Here is a 22,075-nt window from a genome sequence, read left to right on the forward strand (position 1 = left end):
TGCTATTCCACCATCAGTTCTATACCAGCTCTGCTCTGCTATTCCACCATCAGTTCTATACCAGCTCCGCTCTGCTATTCCACCATCAGTTCTATACCAGCTCCGCTCTGCTATTCCACCATCAGTTCTATACCAGCTCTGCTCTGCTATTCCACCATCAGTTCTATACCAGCTCTGCTATTCCACCATCAGTTCTATACCAGCTCTGCTCTACTATTCCACCATCAGTTCTATACCAGCTCTGCTCTGCTCCCTGTGGCGCATGCGTACTCACTGAGTAGTGACCCCGCCCCTGCACGAACTAACACAATGGAAGCCCTTTGATGCTATGTCCAGTGCGCATGCGCTGTGGCTTCACCATCATGGCATCTCCCCCCTCCCCAGATCTGCAGGTTCCCGGTCTCCGGTGGGCGGGGCCTGTACAGGCCGTGCTGAGGGTTTGGTCGCTTGGTGACGCCCGTCTGTGCGCATGCGCATTGTGCTCCACTGACAGCGGAACTGAGGGGAGGCAGCAGCTATGGTGAGTGAAATCACCGGTTACCGGGGGTGACGTCACCACATCACGTGGGTCAGGGGGTCTCTCTATATTGTGTATCTCCTCAGTCATCCTCTAGGGCGGGGGGGACCGCAGCCAGGGACACTACGGCTCCCAACACAGGCTCTCAGGGCATGCTGGGAGTTATAGTGTTGTAACAGCCGGAGAGTCACAGGTTGGGGACCCCCAGATCCCGCAAAACTACAACTCCCAGCATGTTGGCTGTCCGGGCATGGTGAGTGCAGGATCTGAGGCATCACTCATACTCTATAGGACCATGGTGAGTGCAGGATCTGAGGCATCACTCATACTCTATAGACTCATGGTGAGTGCAGGATCTGAGACATCACTCATACTCTATAGGACCATGGTGAGTGCAGGATCTGAGGCATCACTCATACTCTATAGGACCATGGTGAGTGCAGGATCTGAGGCATCACTCATACTCTATAGGACCATGGTGAGTGCAGGATCTGAGGCATCACTCATACTCTATAGGACCATGGTGAGTGCAGGATCTGAGACATCACTCATACTCTATAGGACCATGGTGAGTGCAGGATCTGAGACATCACTCATACTCTATAGGCCCATGGTGAGTGCAGGATCTGACCCATCACTCATACTCTATAGGACCATGGTGAGTGCAGGATCTGACCCATCACTCATACTCTATAGGACCATGGTGAGTGCAGGATCTGAGGCATCACTCATACTCTATAGACTCATGGTGAGTGCAGGATCTGAGACATCACTCATACTCTATAGGACCATGGTGAGTGCAGGATCTGAGGCATCACTCATACTCTATAGACTCATGGTGAGTGCAGGATCTGAGACATCACTCATACTCTATAGGACCATGGTGAGTGCAGGATCTGAGGCATCACTCATTCTCTATGGGACCATGGTGAGTACAGGATCTGAGGCATCACTCATACTCTATAGGACCATGGTGAGTGCAGGATCTGAGGCATCGCTCATACTCTATAGGCCCATGGTGAGTGCAGGATCTGACCCATCACTCATACTCTATAGGACCATGGTGAGTGCAGGATCTGACCCATCACTCATACTCTATAGGACCATGGTGAGTGCAGGATCTGAGGCATCACTCATACTCTATAGACCCATGATGAGTACAGGATCTGAGGCATCACTCATACTCTATAGGACCATGGTGAGTGCAGGATCTGAGGCATCACTCATACTCTATAGACCCATGATGAGTACAGGATCTGAGGCATCACTCATACTCTATAGGACCATGGTGAGTACAGGATCTGAGGCATCACTCATACTCTATAGGACCATGGTGAGTGCAGGATCTGACCCATCACTCATACTCTATAGGACCATGGTGAGTGCAGGATCTGAGGCATCACTCATACTCTATAGGCTCATGGTGAGTGCAGGATCTGAGACATCACTCATACTCTATAGGACCATGGTGAGTGCAGGATCTGAGGCATCACTCATACTCTATAGGACCATGGTGAGTGCAGAATCTGAGGCATCACTCATACTCTATAGGCTCATGGTGAGTGCAGGATCTGAGACATCACTCATACTCTATAGGACCATGGTGAGTGCAGGATCTGACCCATCACTCATACTCTATAGACTCATGGTGAGTGCAGGATCTGAGGCATCACTCATACTCTATAGGACCATGGTGAGTGCAGGATCTGAGACATCACTCATACTCTATAGACTCATGGTGAGTGCAGGATCTGACCCATCACTCATACTCTATAGACTCATGGTGAGTGCAGGATCTGAGACATCACTCATACTCTATAGACCCATGGTGAGTGCAGGATCTGAGGCATCACTCATACTCTATAGGACCATGGTGAGTGCAGGATCTGAGACATCACTCATACTCTATAGACTCATGGTGAGTGCAGGATCTGACCCATCACTCATACTCTATAGACTCATGGTGAGTGCAGGATCTGACCCATCACTCATACTCTATAGGACCATGGTGAGTGCAGGATCTGAGACATCACTCATACTCTATAGGACCATGGTGAGTGCAGGATCTGAGGCATCACTCATACTCTATAGACCCATGGTGAGTGCAGGATCTGAGGCATCACTCATACTCTATAGGACCATGGTGAGTGCAGGATCTGAGGCATCACTCATACTCTATAGGACCATGGTGAGTGCAGAATCTGAGGCATCACTCATACTCTATAGACCCATGGTGAGTGCAGGATCTGAGGCATCACTCATTCTCTATAGGCCCATGGTGAGTGCAGGATCTGAGACATCACTCATACTCTATAGGACCATGGTGAGTGCAGGATCTGAGGCATCACTCATACTCTATAGGACCATGGTGAGTGCAGGATCTGAGGCATCACTCATACTCTATAGGACCATGGTGAGTGCAGGATCTGAGGCATCACTCATACTCTATAGACTCATGGTGAGTGCAGGATCTGAGGCATCACTCATACTCTATAGGACCATGGTGAGTGCAGGATCTGAGGCATCACTCATACTCTATAGGACCATGGTGAGTGCAGAATCTGAGGCATCACTCATACTCTATAGACCCATGGTGAGTGCAGGATCTGAGGCATCACTCATTCTCTATAGGCCCATGGTGAGTGCAGGATCTGAGACATCACTCATACTCTATAGGACCATGGTGAGTGCAGGATCTGAGGCATCACTCATACTCTATAGGACCATGGTGAGTGCAGGATCTGAGGCATCACTCATACTCTATAGGACCATGGTGAGTGCAGGATCTGAGGCATCACTCATACTCTATAGGCTCATGGTGAGTGCAGGATCTGAGGCATCACTCATACTCTATAGGACCATGGTGAGTGCAGGATCTGAGGCATCACTCATACTCTATAGACCCATGGTGAGTGCAGGATCTGAGACATCACTCATACTCTATAGGACCATGGTGAGTGCAGGATCTGAGGCATCACTCATACTCTATAGGACCATGGTGAGTGCAGGATCTGAGGCATCACTCATACTCTATAGGACCATGGTGAGTGCAGGATCTGAGGCATCACTCATACTCTATAGACTCATGGTGAGTGCAGGATCTGACCCATCACTCATACTCTATAGGACCATGGTGAGTGCAGGATCTGAGGCATCACTCATACTCTATAGGCTCATGGTGAGTGCAGGATCTGAGGCATCACTCATACTCTATAGGCTCATGGTGAGTGCAGGATCTGAGACATCACTCATACTCTATAGGACCATGGTGAGTGCAGGATCTGAGGCATCACTCATTCTCTATGGGACCATGGTGAGTGCAGGATCTGGGGCATCACTCATACTCTATAGGACCATGGTGAGTACAGGATCTGAGGCATCACTCATACTCTATAGGACCATGGTGAGTGCAGGATCTGAGGCATCACTCATACTCTATAGGACCATGGTGAGTGCAGAATCTGAGGCATCACTCATACTCTATAGACCCATGGTGAGTGCAGGATCTGAGGCATCACTCATTCTCTATAGGCCCATGGTGAGTGCAGGATCTGAGGCATCACTCATTCTCTATAGGCCCATGGTGAGTGCAGGATCTGACCCATCACTCATACTCTATAGGACCATGGTGAGTGCAGGATCTGAGGCATCACTCATACTCTATAGACCCATGGTGAGTGCAGGATCTGAGACATCACTCATACTCTATAGGACCATGGTGAGTGCAGGATCTGAGGCATCACTCATACTCTATAGGACCATGGTGAGTGCAGGATCTGAGGCATCACTCATACTCTATAGGACCATGGTGAGTGCAGGATCTGAGGCATCACTCATACTCTATAGACTCATGGTGAGTGCAGGATCTGACCCATCACTCATACTCTATAGGACCATGGTGAGTGCAGGATCTGAGGCATCACTCATACTCTATAGGCTCATGGTGAGTGCAGGATCTGAGGCATCACTCATACTCTATAGGCTCATGGTGAGTGCAGGATCTGAGACATCACTCATACTCTATAGGACCATGGTGAGTGCAGGATCTGACCCATCACTCATACTCTATAGGACCATGGTGAGTGCAGGATCTGAGGCATCACTCATACTCTATAGGACCATGGTGAGTGCAGGATCTGAGGCATCACTCATACTCTATAGGCCCATGGTGAGTGCAGGATCTGAGGCATCACTCATACTCTATAGACTCATGGTGAGTGCAGGATCTGAGGCATCACTCATACTCTATAGACTCATGGTGAGTGCAGGATCTGAGGCATCACTCATACTCTATAGGACCATGGTGAGTGCAGGATCTGAGGCATCACTCATACTCTATAGGACCATGGTGAGTGCAGGATCTGAGGCATCACTCATACTCTATAGGACCATGGTGAGTGCAGGATCTGAGGCATCACTCATACTCTATAGACTCATGGTGAGTGCAGGATCTGAGGCATCACTCATACTCTATAGGCCCATGGTGAGTGCAGGATCTGACCCATCACTCATACTCTATAGGATCATGGTGAGTGCAGGATCTGAGGCATCACTCATACTCTATAGACTCATGGTGAGTGCAGGATCTGAGGCATCACTCATACTCTATAGGACCATGGTGAGTGCAGGATCTGAGACATCACTCATACTCTATAGGCCCATGGTGACTGCAGGATCTGAGGCATCACTCATACTCTATAGGACCATGGTGAGTGCAGGATCTGAGGCATCACTCATACTCTATAGGATCATGGTGAGTGCAGGATCTGACCCATCACTCATACTCTATAGGCCCATGGTGAGTGCAGGATCTGACCCATCACTCATACTCTATAGACCCATGGTGAGTGCAGGATCTGAGACATCACTCATACTCTATAGGACCATGGTGAGTGCAGGATCTAAGGCATCACTCATACTCTATAGGACCATGGTGAGTGCAGGATCTGAGGCATCACTCATACTCTGTAGACCCATGGTGAGTGCAGGATCTGAGGCATCACTCATACTCTATAGGACCATGGTGAGTGCAGGATCTGAGGCATCACTCATACTCTATAGACTCATGGTGAGTGCAGGATCTGACCCATCACTCATACTCTATAGGACCATGGTGAGTGCAGGATCTGAGGCATCACTCATACTCTATAGGCTCATGGTGAGTGCAGGATCTGAGGCATCACTCATACTCTATAGACCGATGGTGAGTGCAGGATCTGAGACATCACTCATACTCTATAGGACCATGGTGAGTGCAGGATCTGAGACATCACTCATACTCTATAGGCCCATGGTGAGTGCAGGATCTGACCCATCACTCATACTCTATAGGCCCATGGTGAGTGCAGGATCTGACCCATCACTCATACTGTATAGACTCATGGTGAGTGCAGGATCTGACCCATCACTCATACTCTATAGACTCATGGTGAGTGCAGGATCTGAGGCATCACTCATACTCTATAGACCGATGGTGAGTGCAGGATCTGAGACATCACTCATACTCTATAGGACCATGGTGAGTGCAGGATCTGAGACATCACTCATACTCTATAGACTCATGGTGAGTGCAGGATCTGACCCATCACTCATACTCTATAGACTCATGGTGAGTGCAGGATCTGACCCATCACTCATACTCTATAGACTCATGGTGAGTGCAGGATCTGAGGCATCACTCATACTCTATAGACTCATGGTGAGTGCAGGATCTGACCCATCACTCATATTCCATAGACCGATGGTGAGTGCAGGATCTGAGGCATCACTCATACTCTATAGACCCATGGTGAGTGCAGGATCTGAGGCATCACTCATTCTCTATAGGACCATGGTGAGTGCAGGATCGGAGGCATCACTCATACTCTATAGACCCATGGTGAGTGCAGGATCTGAGGCATCACTCATACTCTATAGGACCATGGTGAGTGCAGGATCTGAGGCATCACTCATACTCTATAGGACCATGGTGAGTGCAGGATCTGAGGCATCACTCATACTCTGTAGGACCATGGTGAGTGCAGGATCTGAGGCATCACTCATACTCTATAGACTCATGGTGAGTGCAGGATCTGAGGCATCACTCATACTCTGTAGGACCATGGTGAGTGCAGGATCTGAGGCATCACTCATACTCTATAGACCCATGGTGAGTGCAGAATCTGAGGCATCACTCATACTCTATAGGACCATGCTGAGTGCAGGATCTGAGGCATCACTCATACTCTATAGACCCATGGTGAGTGCAGAATCTGAGACATCACTCATACTCTGTAGGACCATGGTGAGTGCAGGATCTGAGGCATCACTCATACTCTATAGGACCATGGTGAGTACAGGATCTGAGGCATCACTCATACTCTATAGGACCATTGTGAGTGCAGGATCTGACCCATCACTCATACTCTATAGACTCATGGTGAGTGCAGGATCTGAGGCATCACTCATACTCTATAGACTCATGGTGAGTGCAGGATCTGAGGCATCACTCATACTCTATAGGCCCATGGTGAGTGCAGGATCTGAGGCATCACTCATACTCTATAGGACCATGGTGAGTACAGGATCTGAGGCATCACTCATACTCTATAGGACCATTGTGAGTGCAGGATCTGACCCATCACTCATACTCTATAGACTCATGGTGAGTGCAGGATCTGAGGCATCACTCATTCTCTATAGGACCATGGTGAGTGCAGGATCTGAGGCATCACTCATACTCTATAGGACCATGGTGAGTGCAGGATCTGAGGCATCACTCATACTCTATAGGACCATGGTGAGTGCAGGATCTGAGGCATCACTCATACTCTAGGACGATGGTGAGTGCAGGATCTGAGGCATCACTCATTCTCTATGGGACCATGGTGAGTGCAGGATCTGACCCATCACTCATACTCTATAGGACCATGGTGAGTGCAGGATTTGAGGCATCACTCATACTCTATAGGACCATGGTGAGTGCAGGATCTGAGGCATCACTCATACTCTATAGGACCATGGTGAGTGCAGGATCTGAGGCATCACTCATACTCTATAGACTCATGGTGAGTGCAGGATCTGAGGCATCACTCATACTCTATAGGCCCATGGTGAGTTCAGGATCTGAGGCATCACTCATACTCTATAGGACCATGGTGAGTGCAGGATCTGAGGCATCACTCATACTCTATAGGCCCATGGTGAGTGCAGGATCTGAGGCATCACTCATACTCTATAGACCCATGGTGAGTGCAGGATCTGAGGCATCACTCATACTCTATAGACCCATGGTGAGTGCAGGATCTGAGGCATCACTCATACACTATAGACCCCATGGTGAGTGCAGGATCTGAGGCATCACTCATACTCTATAGACTCATGGTGAGTGCAGGATCTGAGGCATCACTCATACTCTATAGACTCATGGTGAGTGCAGGATCTGAGACATCACTCATACTCTATAGACTCATGGTGAGTGCAGGATCTGAGGCATCATTCATACTTTATAGGCCCATGGTGAGTGCAGGATCTGAGGCATCACTCATACTCTATAGGACCATGGTGAGTGCAGGATCTGAGGCATCACTCATACTCTATAGACTCATGGTGAGTGCAGGATCTGAGGCATCACTCATACTCTATAGACCCATGGTGAGTACAGGATCTGAGGCATCACTCATACTCTATAGATCCATAGTGAGTACAGGATCTGAGGCATCACTCATACTTTATAGGCCCATGGTGAGTGCAGGATCTGAGGCATCACTCATACTCTATAGGCCCATGGTGAGTGCAGGATCTGAGGCATCACTCATATTCTATAGGACCATGGTGAGTGCAGGATCTGACCCATCACTCATACTCTATAGGCCCATGGTGAGTGCAGGATTTGAGACATCACTCATACTCTATAGGCCCATGGTGAGTGCAGGATCTGAGACATCACTCATACTCTAGGCCCATGTTGAGTGCAGGATCTGAGGCATCACTCATACTCTAGGCCCATGTTGAGTGCAGGATCTGAGGCATCACTCATACTCTATAGGCCCATGGTGAGTGCAGGATCTGAGGCATCACTCATACTCTATAGACCCATGGTGAGTGCAGGATCTGTGGCATCACTCATACTCTATAGACTCATGGTGAGTGCAGGATCTGAGGCATCACTCATACTCTATAGACTCATGGTGAGTACAGGATCTGTGGCATCACTCATACTCTATAGACTCATGGTGAGTACAGGATCTGTGGCATCACTCATACTCTATAGACTCATGGTGAGTGCAGGATCTGAGGCATCACTCATACTCTATAGGACCATGGTGAGTACAGGATCTGAGGCATCACTCATACTCTATAGACTCATGGTGAGTACAGGATCTGTGGCATCACTCATACTCTATAGACTCATGGTGAGTGCAGGATCTGAGGCATCACTCATACTCTATAGGCCCATGGTGAGTGGAGGATCTGAGGCATCACTCATACTCTATAGACTCATGGTGAGTACAGGATCTGAGGCATCACTCATACTCTATAGGCCCATGGTGAGTGCAGGATCTGAGGCATCACTCATACTCTATAGGCCCATGGTGAGTGCAGGATCTGAGGCATCACTCATACTCTATAGGCCCATGGTGAGTGGAGGATCTGAGGCATCACTCATACTCTATAGACTCATGGTGAGTGCAGGATCTGAGGCATCACTCATACTCTATAGACTCATGGTGAGTGCAGGATCTGAGGCATCACTCATACTCTATAGACCCATGGTGAGTACAGGATCTGAGGCATCACTCATACTCTATAGGACCATGGTGAGTGCAGGATCTGACCCATCACTCATACTCTATAGGCCCATGGTGAGTGCAGGATCTGACCCATCACTCATACTCTATAGGCCCATGGTGAGTGCAGGATCTGACCCATCACTCATACTGTATAGACTCATGGTGAGTGCAGGATCTGACCCATCACTCATACTCTATAGACTCATGGTGAGTGCAGGATCTGAGGCATCACTCATACTCTATAGACCGATGGTGAGTGCAGGATCTGAGACATCACTCATACTCTATAGGACCATGGTGAGTGCAGGATCTGAGACATCACTCATACTCTATAGACTCATGGTGAGTGCAGGATCTGACCCATCACTCATACTCTATAGACTCATGGTGAGTGCAGGATCTGACCCATCACTCATACTCTATAGACTCATGGTGAGTGCAGGATCTGAGGCATCACTCATACTCTATAGACTCATGGTGAGTGCAGGATCTGACCCATCACTCATATTCCATAGACCGATGGTGAGTGCAGGATCTGAGGCATCACTCATACTCTATAGACCCATGGTGAGTGCAGGATCTGAGGCATCACTCATTCTCTATAGGACCATGGTGAGTGCAGGATCGGAGGCATCACTCATACTCTATAGACCCATGGTGAGTGCAGGATCTGAGGCATCACTCATACTCTATAGGACCATGGTGAGTGCAGGATCTGAGGCATCACTCATACTCTATAGGACCATGGTGAGTGCAGGATCTGAGGCATCACTCATACTCTGTAGGACCATGGTGAGTGCAGGATCTGAGGCATCACTCATACTCTATAGACTCATGGTGAGTGCAGGATCTGAGGCATCACTCATACTCTGTAGGACCATGGTGAGTGCAGGATCTGAGGCATCACTCATACTCTATAGACCCATGGTGAGTGCAGAATCTGAGGCATCACTCATACTCTATAGGACCATGCTGAGTGCAGGATCTGAGGCATCACTCATACTCTATAGACCCATGGTGAGTGCAGAATCTGAGACATCACTCATACTCTGTAGGACCATGGTGAGTGCAGGATCTGAGGCATCACTCATACTCTATAGGACCATGGTGAGTACAGGATCTGAGGCATCACTCATACTCTATAGGACCATTGTGAGTGCAGGATCTGACCCATCACTCATACTCTATAGACTCATGGTGAGTGCAGGATCTGAGGCATCACTCATACTCTATAGACTCATGGTGAGTGCAGGATCTGAGGCATCACTCATACTCTATAGGCCCATGGTGAGTGCAGGATCTGAGGCATCACTCATACTCTATAGGACCATGGTGAGTACAGGATCTGAGGCATCACTCATACTCTATAGGACCATTGTGAGTGCAGGATCTGACCCATCACTCATACTCTATAGACTCATGGTGAGTGCAGGATCTGAGGCATCACTCATTCTCTATAGGACCATGGTGAGTGCAGGATCTGAGGCATCACTCATACTCTATAGGACCATGGTGAGTGCAGGATCTGAGGCATCACTCATACTCTATAGGACCATGGTGAGTGCAGGATCTGAGGCATCACTCATACTCTAGGACGATGGTGAGTGCAGGATCTGAGGCATCACTCATTCTCTATGGGACCATGGTGAGTGCAGGATCTGACCCATCACTCATACTCTATAGGACCATGGTGAGTGCAGGATTTGAGGCATCACTCATACTCTATAGGACCATGGTGAGTGCAGGATCTGAGGCATCACTCATACTCTATAGGACCATGGTGAGTGCAGGATCTGAGGCATCACTCATACTCTATAGACTCATGGTGAGTGCAGGATCTGAGGCATCACTCATACTCTATAGGCCCATGGTGAGTTCAGGATCTGAGGCATCACTCATACTCTATAGGACCATGGTGAGTGCAGGATCTGAGGCATCACTCATACTCTATAGGCCCATGGTGAGTGCAGGATCTGAGGCATCACTCATACTCTATAGACCCATGGTGAGTGCAGGATCTGAGGCATCACTCATACTCTATAGACCCATGGTGAGTGCAGGATCTGAGGCATCACTCATACACTATAGACCCCATGGTGAGTGCAGGATCTGAGGCATCACTCATACTCTATAGACTCATGGTGAGTGCAGGATCTGAGGCATCACTCATACTCTATAGACTCATGGTGAGTGCAGGATCTGAGACATCACTCATACTCTATAGACTCATGGTGAGTGCAGGATCTGAGGCATCATTCATACTTTATAGGCCCATGGTGAGTGCAGGATCTGAGGCATCACTCATACTCTATAGGACCATGGTGAGTGCAGGATCTGAGGCATCACTCATACTCTATAGACTCATGGTGAGTGCAGGATCTGAGGCATCACTCATACTCTATAGACCCATGGTGAGTACAGGATCTGAGGCATCACTCATACTCTATAGATCCATAGTGAGTACAGGATCTGAGGCATCACTCATACTTTATAGGCCCATGGTGAGTGCAGGATCTGAGGCATCACTCATACTCTATAGGCCCATGGTGAGTGCAGGATCTGAGGCATCACTCATATTCTATAGGACCATGGTGAGTGCAGGATCTGACCCATCACTCATACTCTATAGGCCCATGGTGAGTGCAGGATTTGAGACATCACTCATACTCTATAGGCCCATGGTGAGTGCAGGATCTGAGACATCACTCATACTCTAGGCCCATGTTGAGTGCAGGATCTGAGGCATCACTCATACTCTAGGCCCATGTTGAGTGCAGGATCTGAGGCATCACTCATACTCTATAGGCCCATGGTGAGTGCAGGATCTGAGGCATCACTCATACTCTATAGACCCATGGTGAGTGCAGGATCTGTGGCATCACTCATACTCTATAGACTCATGGTGAGTGCAGGATCTGAGGCATCACTCATACTCTATAGGCTCATGGTGAGTACAGGATCTGTGGCATCACTCATACTCTATAGACTCATGGTGAGTACAGGATCTGTGGCATCACTCATACTCTATAGACTCATGGTGAGTGCAGGATCTGAGGCATCACTCATACTCTATAGGACCATGGTGAGTACAGGATCTGAGGCATCACTCATACTCTATAGACTCATGGTGAGTACAGGATCTGTGGCATCACTCATACTCTATAGACTCATGGTGAGTGCAGGATCTGAGGCATCACTCATACTCTATAGGCCCATGGTGAGTGGAGGATCTGAGGCATCACTCATACTCTATAGACTCATGGTGAGTACAGGATCTGAGGCATCACTCATACTCTATAGGCCCATGGTGAGTGCAGGATCTGAGGCATCACTCATACTCTATAGGCCCATGGTGAGTGCAGGATCTGAGGCATCACTCATACTCTATAGGCCCATGGTGAGTGGAGGATCTGAGGCATCACTCATACTCTATAGACTCATGGTGAGTGCAGGATCTGAGGCATCACTCATACTCTATAGACTCATGGTGAGTGCAGGATCTGAGGCATCACTCATACTCTATAGACCCATGGTGAGTACAGGATCTGAGGCATCACTCATACTCTATAGGCCCATGGTGAGTGCAGGATCTGAGGCATCACTCATATTCTATAGGACCATGGTGAGTGCAGGATCTGACCCATCACTCATACTCTATAGGCCCATGGTGAGTGCAGGATTTGAGACATCACTCATACTCTATAGGCCCATGGTGAGTGCAGGATCTGAGACATCACTCATACTCTAGGCCCATGTTGAGTGCAGGATCTGAGGCATCACTCATACTCTAGGCCCATGTTGAGTGCAGGATCTGAGGCATCACTCATACTCTATAGGCCCATGGTGAGTGCAGGATCTGAGGCATCACTCATACTCTATAGACCCATGGTGAGTGCAGGATCTGTGGCATCACTCATACTCTATAGACTCATGGTGAGTGCAGGATCTGAGGCATCACTCATACTCTATAGGCTCATGGTGAGTACAGGATCTGTGGCATCACTCATACTCTATAGACTCATGGTGAGTACAGGATCTGTGGCATCACTCATACTCTATAGACTCATGGTGAGTGCAGGATCTGAGGCATCACTCATACTCTATAGGACCATGGTGAGTACAGGATCTGAGGCATCACTCATACTCTATAGACTCATGGTGAGTACAGGATCTGTGGCATCACTCATACTCTATAGGCCCATGGTGAGTGGAGGATCTGAGGCATCACTCATACTCTATAGACTCATGGTGAGTACAGGATCTGAGGCATCACTCATACTCTATAGGCCCATGGTGAGTGCAGGATCTGAGGCATCACTCATACTCTATAGGCCCATGGTGAGTGCAGGATCTGAGGCATCACTCATACTCTATAGGCCCATGGTGAGTGCAGGATCTGAGGCATCACTCATACTCTATAGGCCCATGGTGAGTGCAGGATCTGAGGCATCACTCATACTCTATAGGCCCATGGTGAGTGCAGGATCTGAGGCATCACTCATACTCTATAGACTCATGGTGAGTGCAGGATCTGAGGCATCACTCATACTCTATAGACTCATGGTGAGTGCAGGATCTGAGGCATCACTCATACTCTATAGACCCATGGTGAGTACAGGATCTGAGGCATCACTCATACTCTATAGGCCCATGGTGAGTGCAGGATCTGAGGCATCACTCATACTCACATCTTTTCTTGCTGGTGTTTTACAGGCAGACGTGGAGGAGACATTGAAGAGGATCCAGAGCCAGAAGGGCGTCCAGGGGATCATTATCGTAAACTCAGAAGGTGAGTGATGGCCGCAGGGAGGAGACGAAGAACACCCCCATCAAATGCAGTATTTCCCAACCAAGGTGTCTCCAGCTGTTGCAAAACTACAACTCCCAGCATGCCCGGACAGCCAAAGGCTGTCCGGGCATGCTGGGAATTGTAGTTTTGCAACAGCTGGAGGCACCTTAGTAAGGAAATTCTGATGTGATCTGTATAGACGTGCAGCAGCTCTCCACCAACATCAGTGAAAGGTGTCTGGCAGCAGCATTTTTTCCTCTCCCCCAATCCAAAAAAACATGCACGCTCTGCTGCTCTGATCACGCATGCATATGGGGAATGGTTGATGAGGGTATAAGCTGTTGGCTTTACAAGCATTTGTCCCTGAGCTGTCTACAGTATATCACCATCTCCACATTGAAAACACATGCACGCTCTGCTGCTCTGAGCATGCCCGTGTATGGGGGTTAGTTGGGGGGGGGGGCAATAGCTATTGGCTGTACAAGCATTTGACCCTCAGCTGTCTACAGACAATCTTGAAAACACATGCACACTCTGCTGCTCTGAGCACGCATGCATATGGGAGGGTGGTTCCGGGCAGGGGGCAGTGGGATTGAATAGCTGTCTCCAGTATGGGACCCTCTCCACATGAAAAAAATACACATGCATGCTCTTCTGCTTTGAGCACGCATGTGTATTGGGGGGGGGGGGGTTGCGAGGGTAATAGCTTTGGCTGCACAAACATTTGCTCGTCCGCTGTCTACATTATGTTACCCTCTCCACATTTAAGACACATGCACGGACTGCTGTTCTGAGCATGCATGCATATGGGGAATGGTAGATGAGGGGATAAGCTGTCGGCTTTACAGGTATTTGCCCCTCAGTGTATGACCGTCTCCACATTGAAAACACATGCACGCTCTGCTGTTCTGAGCACGTATGTGTAGGGGGCAAGGGTTGTGGGGGATTCAGTCAGCTGTTTAAACATTTGGCCCTCAGCGGTCTTCAGACCCTCTCCACATTGAAAACGCATGCACGCTCTGATGCTCTGAGCACACATGCACATGGGGGGGGATAGCTGTTGGCTGTGCTTGCCCCTCCGCTGCTCTGAGCAAGCATGTGTATGGGGGGAGGGTTGGGGGATAAGCTGTTGGCCATATTAACACTTCAATGTATGGCCCTTTCCCGATTGGAAACACATGCACGCTCTGCTGCCCTGAGCACGCACGTGTACTTTGATTATAATGCACTGTTTTTGTTCTTTTAGGAATTCCCATAAAGAGCACAATGGACAACGCGACCACGGCCCAGTACGCCGGCCTGATGCATCAGCTGGTGATGAAGGCCCGAAGCTCAGTGCGGGACATAGACCCCCAGAACGATCTGACCTTCCTCAGGGTCCGATCCAAGAAGAACGAGATTATGATCGCTCCAGGTCAGCTGATCCCTGCCCAGGGGACTGTTCACACATGGCGTCACACTGAACATTTATGATTTTATATATAGATTCTGTAGGTCCATACGATTACAATGATATCCGATTTATATAGGTTTTATTTTACTACTTTTAAAAAATCAGTATCCTCCTCTTCTGACCCCTAGAACTTTTTCCATATACGGCTCCTTTACTACAGCCTGCCATAGAACAGCATTGATCAGTGTTATCAGTGCTCCATTACTACAGCCTGCCATAGAACAGCATTGATCAGTGTTATCAGTGCTCCATTACTACAGCCTGCCATAGAACAGCATTGATCAGTGTTATCAGTGCTCCATTACTACAGCCTGCCATAGAACAGCATTGATCAGTGTTATCAGTGCTCCATTACTACAGCCTGCCATAGAACAGCATTGATCAGTATTATCTGTGCTCCATTACTACAGCCTGCCATAGAACAGCATTGATCAGTGTTATCAGCGCTCCATTACTGCAGCCTGCCATAGAACAGCATTGATCAGTATTATCTGTGCTCCATTACTACAGCCTGCCATAGAACAGCATTGATCAGTATTATCTGTGCTCCATTACTACAGCCTGCCATAGAACAGCATTGATCAGTGTTATCAGCACTCCATTACTACAGCCTGTCATAGAACAGCATTGATCAGTGTTATCAGCGCTCCATTACTACAGCCTGCCATAGAACAGCATTGATCAGTGTTATCAGCACTCCATTACTACAGCCTGCCATAGAACAGCATTGATCCGTGTTATCAGTGCTCCATTACTACAGCCTGCCATAGAACAGCATTGATCAGTGTTATCAGCACTCCATTACTATAGCCTGCCATAGAACAGCATTGATCAGTGTTATCAGCGCTCCATTACTACAGCCTGTCATAGAACAGCACTGATCAGTGTTATCAGCGCTCCATTACTACAGCCTGCCATAGAACAGTATTGATCAGTGTTATCAGCGCTCCATTACTACAGACTGCCATAGAACAGCATTGATCCGTGTTATCAGCGCTCCCTTACTACAGACTGCCATAGAACAGCATTGATCCGTGTTATCAGCGCTCCATTACTACAGCCAGCCATAGAACAGCATTGATCAGTGTTATCAGTGCTCCATTACTATAGCCTGCCATAGAACAGCATTGATCAGTGTTATCTGCGCTCCATTACTACAGCTTGCCATAGAACAGCATTGATCAGTGTTATCAGCGCTCCATTACTACAGCCTGCCATAGAACAGCATTGATCCGTGTTATCAGTGCTCCATTACTACAGCCTGCCATAGAACAGCATTGATCAGTGTTATCAGTGCTCTATTACTACAGCCTGCCATAGAACAGCATTGATCCGTGTTATCAGTGCTCCATTACTACAGCCTGCCATAGAACAGCATTGATCAGTGTTATCAGTGCTCCATTACTACAGCCTGCCATAGAACAGCATTGATCAGTGTCGCTGACCATATTACTAGTTCCTTACAGCGTTAGTAATGTTCAATCGTCTCTTCTATTTGCAGATAAAGATTACATATTAGTCGTCATCCAGCAGCCCTCGGAGTGACCGCCCATCTAGGTTCCCGCCTTCCTCATTCCCATGTTCTGGATTCCTCCATGTTGTTTTCGGATTCGGCCCTTCCGGATGTGCAGCCAGAGATGCAAAATGAAGACTTCGACCTTACAGCTCTTCTCCATCACCGACGCGTTTTCTATTACCCGCTCTCCTGGATAATGCTGCAGCGGGGGACCATATACACTGAGCCCTGTGCTGTGATCTCATTTTAACCAGACCCTTATAGAAAGCTGCCTCTTAGGGGTCCTATTTCTTAGAGTAGGGTTTCCCAACCAGGGTGCCTTCTGCTGTTGCTAAACTACAACTGCCAGTATGCCTAGGCATCTGAGATGAGAGGGAAGCCTTGATTTACCTTTCAGGGACAGTTAATAAAGGATTCCCTCAAATTTAAGCAGCTTTTGACTGTCTTGGGCATGCTGGGAGTTTGTTTTACAACAGCAGGAGGGATTCAGTTTGGAGACCACTGCACTAGAGCAGTGTTTCCTAACAACCGTGCCCCCAGCTGTTGCAATACTACAGCTGCCAGCATGTCGGGACAGTCAAAAGCCTGTCTGCTTTCTCTAGAGCAGTGGTCTCCAACCTGCGGACCTCCAGATGTTGCAAAACTACAACTCCCAGCATGCCCGGACAGCCAACGGCTGTCCGGGCATGCTGGGAGTTGTAGTTTTGCAACATCTGGAGGTCCGCAGGTTGGAGACCATTGCTCTAGAGCATCCTCACTGTCCCAGAAAGGTAAATCATGGCTTTTGCCTCATCTCAGCAGCCTGTGGCTGTCCAGGCATGCTGGAAGTTGTAGTTTTGCAACAGCTGGAGGCACTCTTGAGTGGGAAACATTGGCTTAGAGAATTTAAAGGAACACTAAACCTAGTAATAAGTGAGGGGGGCCGCCTTATCATGAGGAGGGGGACATGGCGGTGCTCCGGGTACATATATAGAAGATTTCTTTATTTATTTATTTCTTATTTAGACAAAACAAATCATCAGATAGAAGGCGGGAGGAGTCGGGGTGTTTACTTATGTTCGTGCTCTATCTGTTCCTTTAACCCTCTTAGGATGTAACATGGCCATTCGTTTTTTCCTTCTTACATCATCACGGCTGCCATTATCGCATTGTACGCTACTTTATTTGCCAAGTCATTGCATTGATTTTAATTTTTTTTATTTTTTTGCAATTGCAGCAAAACCGCGCAATATTTATATCTGCATTAAAACCTTAAAATTGTACCTGTTGCACTTGTCCTCCATGTTGGATTGTTTACGGTATTTACTGTAAATCCCATGTACACCTCTAATGCGTCTAAAATAGGCTTTCCCATCCCAAACTGCATCCCTCCAGCTGTTGCAAAACTACAACTCCCAGCAACCAACCCCTGGATAGTCAAAGGCTGCTGAAATGAGAGGGAAGCCTTGATTAACCTTTCAGGGACAGTGTGGATCTTCCGGATCTACACTGTCCCTGAAAGGTAAATCGAGGCTTCCCTCTTATCTCGGCAACCTTTGGCTGTCCGGGCATGCTGGGAGTTGTAGTTTTGCGACAGCTGGAGGCGCGCTGGTTGGAAAGCACTGGTCTAAAATGGGAAAAAATAAAAAGAAATTGTAACTAGTATTTAGTCAAACTCTACCACAATCCTGGTGCAACGTAAAGGGGGGGGGGGGGGGGGGGATGTGCTACTCTGATGGAAAACAAATGTTTTCATATCAACTGGTGCCAGAAAGTTAAACAGATTTATAAATTACTTCTACATAAAAATCCTAATCCTTCCAGTACTTAGCTGCTGGAAGTTGTGTAGTTCTTTCCAGTCTGATCACAGTGCTCTCTGCAGACATCTGTCTGTCTCAGGAACTGTCCAGAGCAGGATATGTTTGCTATGGGGATTTTCTTCTACTTTGGACAGTTCCTGACACGGACAGAGGTGTCAGCAGAGAGCACTGTGGTCAGACTGGAAAGAACTACACAACTTCCTGTGGAGCATACAGCAGCTGATAAGTACTGGAAGGATTAAGATTATTTTTTTTTAAATAGAAGTAATTTACAAAGTTGATATGAAAACATTTGTTTTACCCCTTTAAGTAAACTTAGACTGGACAGGGTCAGAACGCAGCTTCTAGGCCCACTGCGATAAATCTCGCTCTTTCCTAACCCCGTTAGGACGCAGGGCGTATATGTACACCCCGCTTTCAGCGTATGAAGAGCGCTCAGGCACTGACCTCCCTTCTTACCCACTTGGTGCCGCCGAGAACCCATGGCTAATGCCCGACATCGCCAACCTGCATTAACAGTTTAAATGCCACGACTGAAGATGATCCCAGCATCTAAAGGGCATAAATGCAGTTACTGGAACGTCAAGGAATGGCGGGAGGCCGACTGAAACGGAGAAGGTTCCTGGTCAGGTGAGACCGCGACTCCCAGCTGACAAGCGACTTTCACCTTATTATTTAACTACTTGTCCGGTATCGGTTCATCCCTGTTGTTGCCGGTCAGCGCCGTAGAGAATCCGTGTTTCCTTGGTCAAGTAGTAATATAATAAATTTAAAGGGGTACTCCACAGCACCAGTGTCCTGAACATTTTGTTCCGAACACTGGCTGCGGGATTGTGCGCCACGCCCCCTCCCATAGACTTGCATTGAGGGGCATGGTGTGAAATCACAAGGGGCGTGGCCGTGACTTCACAAGCCCGCACCCAACGTTCGGAACAAAATGTTCTGGACTCTGAGGCATTGCAGTACACCTTTAAGCTTTAGTCAGTATTATCAAGGACAACAAGTTTAGAGAGGATCTCATGAAGGGACCTGATGAAGGGAAGAGATCCTCTCGAAACGCGCTGGCCATGATAGTACTAAATAAAACTTCATTTTATTGTTTTTCCACTTGTTGGGTATCGGTTCATCCCCGTTGCCACCAGTTAGAGTCATAGATTATCAGTTTTTCCCTCTAACTCCAGAGGATCACCGAAAGGACTTTTTGCTTCAGTGCTGTTCTGTTGATCGGACCACGGTGGGATATATGGTACATACCCACATCAGTGTTGTGCCCGCAGCAACAGGGATGAACTGATACTGGACAAGTAGTAATATAATAAAGTGATGATTGATTCAGTAATAATCACAATAATGAAAGCACGTTTTGAAAGCAACACTTCTCTTCATCAGGTCCTTCAGGAGACCATCTTGAAATGCGTCGTCTGTGATATTACTGAATAAAACTTAATTTTATTTATTGTTTTTTTTTTAACCCCAAAGATGCTGTGATCAGTTCTGATGACAGCATCTTTAGGATTGACAGGGGGATGGGGCTCCCCCTCCCCCCAACCTGCGACTTCATGCTGCGGTTGCGGGGCTCGATGTTTGCCATGGTAGCAGGATGCCAGCTGATGGCCTCCTACCTGCCTAGTACAGCAGTCATTGAGGTCCATTTACAGGCTGAATCTCACAGGCTGTTGGGTAATCCTAGGCTGAATCTCACAGGCTGTTGGGTAATCCTAGGCTTAATCTCACAGGCTGTCAGGTAATCCTGACATTTGTACTACGCCGCAGTATAGGAAAAAGGGTAAAAAGTATAAAAATAAAAGATTTATCAATAATTTAAAGAAAGTGTAAAAATATAAATAAAATAAATGCCCCTTTCCTAATAAAGCCCTGAATTATCACAAAAAAGCAAACATTTGTGACAATAAAAATTTTATTTATCCAGCACAGTGAACACCATAAAACAAAATGTAATTTTTTTTTTTAAAGCGCAATAATTGCTAATTTCGGTTTCAAACGTGGAATAAAAATGATTTAAAGGTAGAATATATCACAAAAATGATGGCAATAAAAAAAATACAGCTCGTCCTGCAAAAAGATAAGCCCTCGCACAACGCGGCCCGGATATATATATATATATATATATATATATATATATATATAAAAATTGGTTGGATCTGACAGGTGCGCTTTAAAAATCTTAAACCTTCCAGTACTTATCAGCTGCTGTTATGCTCCACAGGAAGTTGTGTAGTTCTTTCCAGTCTGACCACAGTGCTCTCTGCTGACACCTCTGTCCGTGTCAGGAACTGCCCAAATATCTATAGCCAACCTCTCCTGCACTGGACAGTTCCTGACACGGAACTACAAAGGAAATTATTTTCTTTTTGGAACACAAAGCTCTCTGCTGACATCATGACCACAGTGCTCTCTGCTGACACCTCTGTCCATTTTAGGAACTGTCCAGAGCAGCATATGTTTTCTATGGGGATTTTCTCCTACTCTGGACAGTTCCTAAAATGGACCGAGGTGTCAGCAGAGAGCACTGTGCTCGTGATGTCAGCAGAGAGCTCTGTGCTCCAAAAAGAAAATAATTTCCTCTGTAGTATTCAGCAGCTAATAAGTACTGGAAGGATTAAGATTTTTTTTTATTGAAGTAATTTACAAATCTGTTTAACTTTCTGGCACCTTATATATATATATATATATATATATATATATATATATATATATATATATATAAAAATTGGTTGGATCTGACAGGTGCGCTTTAAAAATCTTAAACCTTCCAGTACTTATCAGCTGCTGTTATGCTCCACAGGAAGTTGTGTAGTTCTTTCCAGTCTGACCACAGTGCTCTCTGCTGACACCTCTGTCCGTGTCAGGAACTGTCCAGTGCAGGAGAGGTTGGCTATAGATATTTGGGCAGTTCCTGACACGGACAGAGGTGTCAGCAGAGAGCACTGTGGTCAGACTGGAAAGAACTACACAACTTCCTGTGGAGCATAACAGCAGCTGATAAGTACTGGAAGGTTTAAGATTTTTAAAGCGCACCTGTCAAATCCAACCAGCTCTCTGCTGACATCACAAGCACAGTGCTCTCTGCTGACACCTCAGTCCATTTTAGGAACTGTCCAGAGTAGGAGAAAATCCCCATAGAAAACATATGCTGCTCTGGACAGTTCCTAAAATGGACAGAGGTGTCAGCAGAGAGCACTGTGGTCATGATGTCAGCAGAGAGCTTT

The 22,075-nt window shown here is 47.4% G+C and overlaps 1 protein-coding gene across 3 annotated transcripts; it reads left to right on the forward strand.

Annotated features, from left to right (window-relative positions):
* Positions 1-383: 383 nt before the first annotated feature.
* Positions 384-18,313, forward strand: DYNLRB1 (dynein light chain roadblock-type 1). 3 transcript variants are annotated; one of them, XR_008849379.1, is made up of 5 exons: positions 384-520; positions 14,002-14,077; positions 15,324-15,491; positions 17,032-17,655; positions 17,766-18,313. XR_008849379.1 is itself a non-coding variant. In XM_056549238.1 (4 exons), the coding sequence occupies exons 1-4, from the start codon at positions 518-520 to the stop codon at positions 17,073-17,075; spliced, it is 291 nt and encodes a 96-aa protein (XP_056405213.1). In that variant the 5' UTR covers positions 384-517; the 3' UTR covers positions 17,076-17,687. The 3 variants fall into 3 exon arrangements, 2 of the variants coding, with proteins under 2 accessions (XP_056405213.1, XP_056405214.1); XM_056549238.1 differs by lacking the exon at positions 17,766-18,313 and having other exon boundaries at positions 17,032-17,687; XM_056549239.1 differs by lacking the exons at positions 384-520; positions 17,766-18,313 and adding an exon at positions 632-770 and having other exon boundaries at positions 17,032-17,687.
* Positions 18,314-22,075: the final 3,762 nt, after the last annotated feature.

Source organism: Hyla sarda, chromosome 12 (genome assembly GCF_029499605.1).
Source record: "Hyla sarda isolate aHylSar1 chromosome 12, aHylSar1.hap1, whole genome shotgun sequence".
Taxonomy (NCBI): Eukaryota; Metazoa; Chordata; class Amphibia; order Anura; family Hylidae; genus Hyla; species Hyla sarda.